At 49.7% G+C, this 9,104-nt stretch overlaps 1 protein-coding gene across 2 annotated transcripts in view; it reads right to left on the minus strand.

Moving 5' to 3' along the window:
• Positions 1–69: 69 nt before the first annotated feature.
• Gtf2f1 (general transcription factor IIF subunit 1) overlaps positions 70–9,104 on the minus strand; it is a 10,517-nt gene continuing 1,482 nt past the window's right edge. For both annotated transcript variants that reach the window (XM_031348728.1, XM_031348729.1), the window contains exons 3-13: positions 8,751–8,823; positions 6,628–6,821; positions 5,790–5,960; positions 3,488–3,672; positions 1,356–1,509; positions 1,207–1,268; positions 1,005–1,124; positions 809–882; positions 599–737; positions 389–479; positions 70–299 (exon numbers count right to left, since the gene is read on the minus strand). In XM_031348728.1, coding sequence (XP_031204588.1) covers positions 95–299; positions 389–479; positions 599–737; positions 809–882; positions 1,005–1,124; positions 1,207–1,268; positions 1,356–1,509; positions 3,488–3,672; positions 5,790–5,960; positions 6,628–6,821; positions 8,751–8,823 — 1,468 coding nt within the window. In that variant the 3' untranslated portion in view covers positions 70–94. The remainder of the gene's footprint in view (positions 300–388; positions 480–598; positions 738–808; positions 883–1,004; positions 1,125–1,206; positions 1,269–1,355; positions 1,510–3,487; positions 3,673–5,789; positions 5,961–6,627; positions 6,822–8,750; positions 8,824–9,104) is intronic.

Consider the following 9,104-nt stretch of genomic DNA (forward strand, 5'->3'; position numbering starts at 1 on the left):
AAAAAAAAAAAATGGAGGCTCAGAGGCCTCAGGGTCTAGGAGGGCAGGGGTGGCAGTGATGACTCCAACTCTGGGCCTGCTCTCTTTATTGGTATCACTCTTTGAGGGAGAAGTGCATCTTATCACCAATCATCTTGCGCTCAGGGTTGAGGCGCTTGAGGATCTGTGCCAGCACATTCACTGTCTGCTCGCTGCTCAGCCCTGTCTTCTTGGTCTGGAACTTCTTCAGCAGGTCCTTTGTGGTCATGGGCTTGCGGGTCAGGTAGCGGCGCACAGCGTCCTCTGTCACCTGGACATCACTGTGGGAGGGGAAGGGAGGGAGGCTGGAGTCATACAAGAGTCCTTTTAGCCCAATCCTACCTATGGTCCTGCCCCTGTCTGAATGTACCCGCTGCTGGGTGTGGACTTCCCAGACAGGCTCTGGGGACCTGTGTCCATCCGAAGACGCTTGGCTGCTGGAGTCTCATTTGTCCGCTTCCCTGGTGGAGAGAGTAATGTCAGGTCTGGGTAGGGCCCAGATAGGGGACAACAGGCATGCAGGAGGACGTGACTGCCAGCAGTTCTGTTTCTCCAGGGACAGACTTTTCTGGGCACTCACCCTGCTCCAGCTTGCTGGCTGCGGCCCGCAGGGTAGAAGAGGTGCTTGCAGCTTCTGCGCTGGGAGTTCCTGGCCGACTGGTGCCCTTTGAACTCCCCCCGGATGGTTTCCGCTCCCTCTTGGGGGGTGTCTTCTTCTTCTGCAAAGATTGGGGTATAAGTCTGAAGGCTCGAACTGTCATTCCTACTCAAGGCCCCAGCTCTGACTTACGGCCATGAAGAGCGCAGAGGAGGTCTCACTGTCAATGTCGCTGTCTTCTGAGCTGTCTGAGTCATCACTGCTGTCTGCACAGGACAGATAAAGATCATAAGCAGAGACACTGCCCACCAACACCCGTGAGCAGGTAAGTCCAGAGGAACAGGAGTACCCTGGCCATCATCGCCCCAGCCCAGCATGCCTCACCCACCTTTCCTGCGTTTCTTCTCTTGTGGGGTAGGGGCCTTCTTCTCTTCCTCCTCCTCCTTGTCCTCCTCGGGGGGCTTCTCCTCCTCGCTCTCCTCACTGCTCTCACTCTGCTCATCCACACCTGGGACACAGGTTACAGGTGTGAGCAGCACCAACTGCTGAGCACACTCCCACCCCCTGGCTGGTCCCCAACTGGCACCTACCCTTGGGGCCATCCTCCTGCTGGGGCACTTTGGGCTTGCCTTCTGTCTCATCTGGAGAGCTGCTGTAGGGGAAAGAAAGGCAAGCTGTAAAGATGGGTGACCTTTGCCTGCCTCACTCCTGCCTCATCTCTGCCTTGCCCATGCCTTACCTGGAGCCGTCGGACATGTAGTCTACCTCCTGGCCCTCGAAGTCTCCATCATCACTGTCCTCAAAAGCCTCATCGTCTGAGCCCTTCTTCTTCTTCTTCTTCCTACCTGCCTTGGTCATGGGGGCCTTTTTCTTAGCCTTGGAGGCTCTGCTGCCTGGGAAAGGAAGACACAGGAGCTCAGACTGGATGAGCCCAGATCTTTGCGCACTGCTGGGCAGGGGCTCCACTCAATCCACTCCCCCAACCCCTCTCACTGGGGGATTCTAGGCGGGGGCTCCACCCAATCCACTCCCTAACCCCTCTCCCTGGGGGATTCTAGGCAGGGGCTATACCCATGAGCAGCAATCCCATCTAGCCAGGAAATCCTGACACCTGATGCCACATGCATCATTCTACTCAAGGAGTGACAGGAAAGACAGCAGGTCCCATAGCGTCTCAAGCTTTATAAAAAGTATCTGAGCAGGCAGCTCTATAGGGACACACAGCTGATTCATAGTCACCAGGAGAAAATGAGACAGAAATAAAGGATTTTGTCCTGGTTAGAGTCATCTGGGAAGAGAGAGCCTCAGTTGAGAAAACCCCACCATAAGATCAAGCTGTAGGCAAACCTGTAGGATATTTTCTTATTTAGTGATTGATGTGGGAGGGCCCAGCCCACTGAGGGTGGGGCCACCCCTAGGCTGGCAATCTTGGGTTTTATAAGAAAATAGACTGTGCAAGCCATGAGGAACAAATCAATAAGCAGCACCCTCCATGGCCTCTGCATCAGTTCTTGCCTCCAGGTTCCGGCCCTGTTTGAGTTCCTGACCTGGTTTCTTTCAGTGATGGACTAAGATGCAGAAGTAGATGTCAGATAAACCCTTTCCTCCCCACGTTGCTTTGGTCATGGTGTCTCATCACAGCAATAGTAACCCTGACTAAGAGAGACCTGAAATCATCCAAAAGTCACCATGGTGATGGATGCTCAACTCTACAGAGGAAACACATATGTAATTACTTCTGGTATGAAGCCTTGATTTGTAGTCCAGGCTTGCCCTGAATTAAATGTCCTCCTGCAGCAGCTTCTGGAGTGCTGGGGTCACAGGCCTGTGCCACCATTGCCAGCTTCCTGAGTTGCTGAATTGTAGTATAAATAGCACATAAATATAAGTTGCACCTCAGGCGAGGAACAGAGGTGGAGGAGAGAACAACCTAGGCCAGTGTTCTCAACCTAACACTGTGACCCTAACACCATTCTTCATGTGGTGGTAAGCCCCAACATAAAATTATTTTTGCTGCTATTCATAACTGTATTTTTGCTACTGCTATGAATTGTAATGTAAGTATCTAATATGCAAGTTATCTGATATTCAACCTGTTACCGAAAGGGGATTCTAGCCATGAGCTCCACCCCTGACCACATTACCAACCACTTTGAATGTTGCTGTGTTGTGTGGGGTCTGGGAATATTTTGTTTGTTTTTGTTTCTTGTAGACAGGATTTCTCTGTCTATCTGTGGTACAGGGATTAAAGATGAATGCTACGACCATCTGGCTTAGCCCTTCATTTTTTTTTTTTCCCCCGAGACAGGGTTTCTCTGTGTAGCCCTGGCTGTCCTGGAACTCAACTCTGTAGACCAGGCTGGCCTCGAACTCAGAAATCTGCCTGCCACCTCTGCCTCACAAGTGCTGGGATTAAAGGCGTGCGCCACCACCGCCCAGTAGCCCTTCATTTTTAAAAGATGGATAGGGTCAGAATTCTCTTGCCTCAGACCCGAGTTCTGGGACCACAGCAAGCACACGTGTCTTTTTATGTGTTATGATAGGGATATGTCAAGTGTCTTGTTAGGGAGTCTGCGCCCCAGGTTGAGCCAATTCTTAAAGTAGAAGGCTTATCCCTCCTGTGCAAGTACCTCAACCCACTGTCCTCACCCCCTCCACTAGTACTGCCATTCAGTCACCAAAAAATCCCATACCTAAATTAGCCAAGTCCATGTGACCTGCAGCACAGCACCATTGGAACATTTAAACAAATTGCTCCCATGGAAATTCTGTAAAGGTGCCATTCATTTCCTGAGTAACCTTGTGTCATGAGCTTCCCAGGTGGTGTTAGCTCACCTTATCTCTGAACTAAGACCTCTGGGCCCCACTCACCCTCTTCACCACTGGCGTCGCTGGCATCGGAGGACATCTCCAGGTCATCCTCCAGGTCATGAATGCGCAGCTCACTAGGCTTCTTGCGACTGCGCTTCTCCTTCTCTTCCTCATCTTCATCCTGGTCCTGGTCTTTAAGCCGCCGCTGCTGCATGATGCTGAAGTGGTTTAGGACTTTGTTCCTCCTGCATATGGGAACAAGTGACTAAGTACTTTGTACAGCACAGGATGGTGGGGAGTAGGGGACTGCAAAGAGCTCTCTGGGCAAGGAGGATGGTAAAAGATAATGACCAGGACACTCAAATGGGCATCCCTCCTTTAAAGGGACAAATGGGCATAACAGGATAACCTCACTGAGGCACGAACACTGTAAGGAGGCTAAGGCAGAAAGACCCTGCGTCGTGTCAGGGTAGATAACATGAGCTACACCGCATGCGACAGAGAAAGGAAGGGCAGGGCACGTAGCCTGGTGTGGGGCAGTGAGCAGTTCTGACAGCCGGAGTCCAGTAGAGCAGAGCCACCTCAGAACCCCGGAGACCCATTGAGCATCTGCTCACGAGGGATGGTAGGCGAATTGCTCCTGGCACCAATGGCTCATATTTCAGCCCAGACCCTTCACAGCTGCCCCTGCAGGAGATGTGTACTCTATCAGGCAGACACTGCCTCAAACTCCCAGCATTCTAGCTGGACCTTAAAAACAGTCATCTGACCACAAGCCAGGCATGCCACACCCCAAACAATAAAAGGGGTGGTTTGCCCCCTCCTCACTCTCTCACTCTCTTACCCTTACCCTTCCTCTCTAGCTCTTGCCCTCTTGCTCTCTCTCTCCCCTCTGCTCTTTGTTCTCTTCTCTACCTTTCTCCCTCTCCTTCTTTTCTTTCTCTCTCCTTCCTCTCCTTTCTTTCTCTTTACTTAACTAGCATATTTCTCCTTCCTACAATAAAATAACTCATTCATACATTGCCTCCTTTTTAATTAAGGCACCGTGCAACAAGCAGGCCAGCCCCTGGGAGGAGAGAGAGACCTGGGCCTCAGCAGCAGGCCCCCTGCCACCAGGGAGAGAGAGAGCCTCAGCCAGGTAGGCTGGGGCCACAGACCAGGCCCCCTGCTTGTTTTTGAACGACAGCCTGGGTCATTTCAAACTCCCAAATCTTGAAACAATACAGGCTGAGCCCTGAGATGGCCCCAGGCCCATGTGCACCTAAGCCCCCTGGGAACCCCACATCTTAGCTCCTCCAAATTCAGGGTCTGTTCCAGGCATATCCAGCCATCATATTGGTTAGCTAAATAATTTTTTAATGGATTGGGGAGGGGGCCAGATTGTTTGGTTGGTTTTTGTTTTGGCTTTTTGTTTTTTGTGAAATAGAATCTTTCTCTATTGTTCTGGCTGTCTTGGAACTCACTATGAAGACCAGGCTGGCCTTGAACTCACAAGAGATCCTCATACCACTGCATCCTAGAATGCTGGGGTAAAGGTGTGCACCACCAGGCTTGGCCCAATTAAAATTCCCTTTAAAACAGGATCTCATTGCCAGGCAGTGGTGGCGCACGCCTTTAATCCCAGCACTTTGGGAGGCAGAGGCAGGCAGATTTCTGAGTTCGCGGCCAGCCTGGTCTACAGAGTGAGTTCCAGAACAACCAGGGCTACACAGAGAAACCCTGTCTTGAAAAAAAAAAAAAGAGAGATTCTCATTGTGCGATCTTAGCTGGCCTGGAACTTGGAATATAAACCAGCACTCAAACTCAGAGATCCTGTTGCCTATGCAACAAAGCTAAGATTAAGGGTATGTACCACTGTGTCTGGCAAGTTTGGGGATATTTTGAAACCAAATCTCATATAACCACACCTGGCCTCAAACTTAATACAGGAGAAGATGGACCTGAATGCCTGATCCTCTTGCTTCTGCCATCTGTGTGCTAAGGTGCCCGGTGTGCCATACACGACTCCCACCCGCACCCCTACAGTTAATTTATCTCAAAGATTACTTAGAGAAGGCATAGGGTCTCACTGGACAAGGAGCTGTCCATGAACCACACCTATGCATGCCCGGAATAAGACTAAGCATAGTGGGAGCACCTGCTTTTGACATCTCAATTCCGGCCCCTTGAGAACTGAGGCAGTTGCCATCAGGAGGCGCCTCCCTGGATCCTGGCTGTGCCTATCTGTGGTACCAGCCTTCACTCAGCTCCCAGGCCAAAGACTCAAGCAAGACAGGTCTACCCAAGCAAGTGTTGAGCAGACAGTACTCCAAGCAGCCTTGCTCTGAGGGCGTACACACTGAAAGGACTACTTTTGGCTCACCTCTCCCATTCCTCCTCGGCTTCCTCAGCAGTGAGTGTGCGGTGTCGGGCCAGTGGTGTGAAATTGTACCAGTTCTGCACAGGGAAGGCCTCAAAGGCACCATCAGCACACTGTGTGAAGATGTAGTAGGCTGTATTCTCTGTTACCCCGCCTTTCTTAATGCCTTTGAACCTGTGGAAAGCTAGGTTAGGTCAGGGCCCCACCCATAGGGCCTGCCTGCACTCCATCCATCCCCTCTAAAGTTCCTGTGTGGGCTCTTCTAGGAATGATTAGGACAGAAGGGCATGGGCCACCATCTCCTTATCCTAAACATCACCCTGCCACCTTGTGGCCACCAGCTGCTACCAGATTCTTGGCCATGTTGTACTGTATATTCTGCTCCCAGGCTAAAACCCACCATGGCTACTGAGGGCCCTACACCATGCAGGTCCATTGAATAACTATGCATAGAGCACTTGTCACTGGCTCTATCAGATCCCACCTTCTTTGCAATGTAGTGTCCTCGCCCATGGGGTCATCCCAAGTGTCAAGGCCCTATCTCCAGGCCACACTCATGCTGCTGAGCACCCTTGCCCATGGGGTCATCCCGAGTGTCAAGGCCCTCTCTCCAGGCCACACTCAGGCTGCTGAGCACCCTCGCCCATGGGGTCATCCCGAGTGTAAGGCCCTCTCTCCAGGCCAACAGTATCCAGCTGATTTACTTCCAAGATTAAACTTTGATAAGGGAGGTGGTACCGTGACCACCATCCTGTTGGCTACAGACTCGAGGAAGATGCCTCCAAAGTATGCATGTGTGAGGGATACAGGCTGGACCCTTCCCACCATCAGCGCCACTTACTTCCTTCCTGATTTGCCATTGACACGGAGTAGCCAGGGCTGGTCCTCAGGCCGAAACTCCTTTAGGACTATGCCATATTTCTTCCGGCGCGCCTCCTCCCTGAGCTTGCGGTTGAATTCACTGCCTGCACCGGACTCTGGCATCTCTTCTTCCTGGTAGATCTTCTTGTTGCTCAAATCTCGCTCCAGCCGTGCCTGAAGGAGAAGCACGAATACTCTTCTGTCTCCCTGGGTTAGGCTTCATGTGCTCCCAGCAGACTCCCCGTGTGGCATGAAGGCCAGGGATGGAGCACCTGTTCACTCTGACCAGGGAGAGAGCTGTGGAGATGATTCACTGGGTAAGAGAGCTACCTTGCAAGCATGAAGATCAGAAATTCAGATCCCCAGTATCCACAGACAAAGCTGGGCATGGCAGTGTGCATCTGAGAACCCAGTAGAGAGGTGTAGACAGGAGGGTCTTTGGAACTCACTGGTCAGCAAGCCCCAGGTTCAGTTAGATACCCTAACTTAAACACAATGTAGAAAGGCTATGAGAAGGTACTTGCTGTCAAGCCTGAGGACCCACATGGCAGGAGGTCAGTACTGACTCCTGAAAACTCTTCTCCGATCTCCAAACTGTCCATCCTTCACATCCCTGGGGCCCAACAGATGTCACTGAAATAATATGGAGTAGAGTGACTATGGAAGACACCTGATGTCAATTCTGGCATTGACATGCACAGCATGTCCACATGCATACAAACATCACACACACAAGACTCTGGCCATAGGGAATGTGGAACTTACAACAACAGTAAAACGGACTGGTCCGTGAGATCATGGAATACAGAGATTAAAGATATATAGTGACTACCTGAGGGAGGCTCAGGAGCAACCCAAACAATATGGAGATAGTGACATTTTAACATGGCACCCAGAATAGTGGATAGTTTAAAACTTTGGCCTTTAAATATTTAAAAAAAATTTTTTTTTTATTCTTAGTAAAAAAAAAAAAAATTGAAATGGATACTGGGGATCTGAATTTCTGATCCTCATGCTTATTTTTATTCTTTATTATCTAGAAAATCCTGTTATGTAGCCCAGGCTGGCTTCAAACTTATGATCCTCCTGCCTCAACCTCCTGATGCTGGAATGCTAGTACCCCTGGCTGTACCCATCTTGTGGGTTTTATCCTTTTGAGACAGGGTCTCACTGTATAGCCAGTCTGCTCTGAAATTCACTACGCAGACCAGGCTGGCTGTGAAGTCTGAGATCCACTGACTCTGCTGCCCAAGAACTGGCAGTAAAGGTGATAGCCAGCTGGCTTTATCTTAAAAACAAAAACCCCAAACTTTAAAATGTATGCTTCTGTGGAGGTTGTATATGACATGGCCTGCTTGTGATGTCTGAGGACACACACTTGGAGCCACCTCTTTGTTCACTGAGTCATCTTGCTACCCACTACTTTACTTTTTAAAGACATGGTCTATGTACCCTGGCCTTTACTATGCAGCCAAGGACTGTCTTCAGTTTGAGATCATGCCCTTTCCTGTGCTGGGATAACAGGCATGTGCCACCATGGCTAGTATACACGGTGCTGGTGGTCCAACTTGGCCTCCTATATGCTAGATGAGTGCTCTATCAACTGAACCACAACCTCGGGCATCTCTTTTCTTTAGAGATAGGACTTACGTAGCACAGCTGCTCTAAAACACTCAGTCTTTCTGCCTCAGCCACCAAATGGCTGGAATCCCAAACCTGCTGGGGCTATAGGTGTGGGCACCGTCATTTCAGTAAAGTTAGTACTATACAGTCACCAGCCACCCAGAATCACACACTGGGGCTACAGGTGTGGGCACCATCATTTCAGGAAAGTTAGTACTATACAGTCACCAGCCACCCAGAATCACACACTGGGCTACAGGTGTGGACACCATCATTTCAGTAAAGTTAGTACTATACAGTCACCAGCCACCCAGAATCACACACTGGGGCTACAGGTGTCGGCACCATCATTTCAGGAAAGTTAGTACTATACAGTCACCAGCCACCTAGAATTACACACTGGGGCTACAGGTGTGGGCACCATCATTTCAGGAAAGTTAGTACTATACAGTCACCAGCCACCCAGAATTACACACTTACTTGGTTCCAGGTAGCGAAGTTGACTTTATCGGCTGCATTAAAAGCCATTATATTGTATCTTTTGGCTGTGTTCCTGGAAAGGGCAAGAAACTATTCAGTCTATTGATTATTCATTCAAAAAAAAAAGTCTATGATTTACACCTTGGTTGTAAGTAATTCTGAGATCTCATAAAAGACTCCAGGGCAATGGTTCTCAAAGCTCTGACCCTCTAATACAGCTCCTCATGCTGTGGTGATCCAACCATAAAATTATTTTTGTTAGTTCATAACTGTAAGCTATAAATAATAATGTAAATATCTGTGTTTTCTTTTTCTTTTTTTTTCTTTTCTTTTCTTTCTTTTTTTTTTTTTTTT

Source organism: Mastomys coucha, unplaced genomic scaffold (genome assembly GCF_008632895.1).
Source record: "Mastomys coucha isolate ucsf_1 unplaced genomic scaffold, UCSF_Mcou_1 pScaffold3, whole genome shotgun sequence".
Lineage (NCBI taxonomy): Eukaryota > Metazoa > Chordata > Mammalia > Rodentia > Muridae > Mastomys > Mastomys coucha.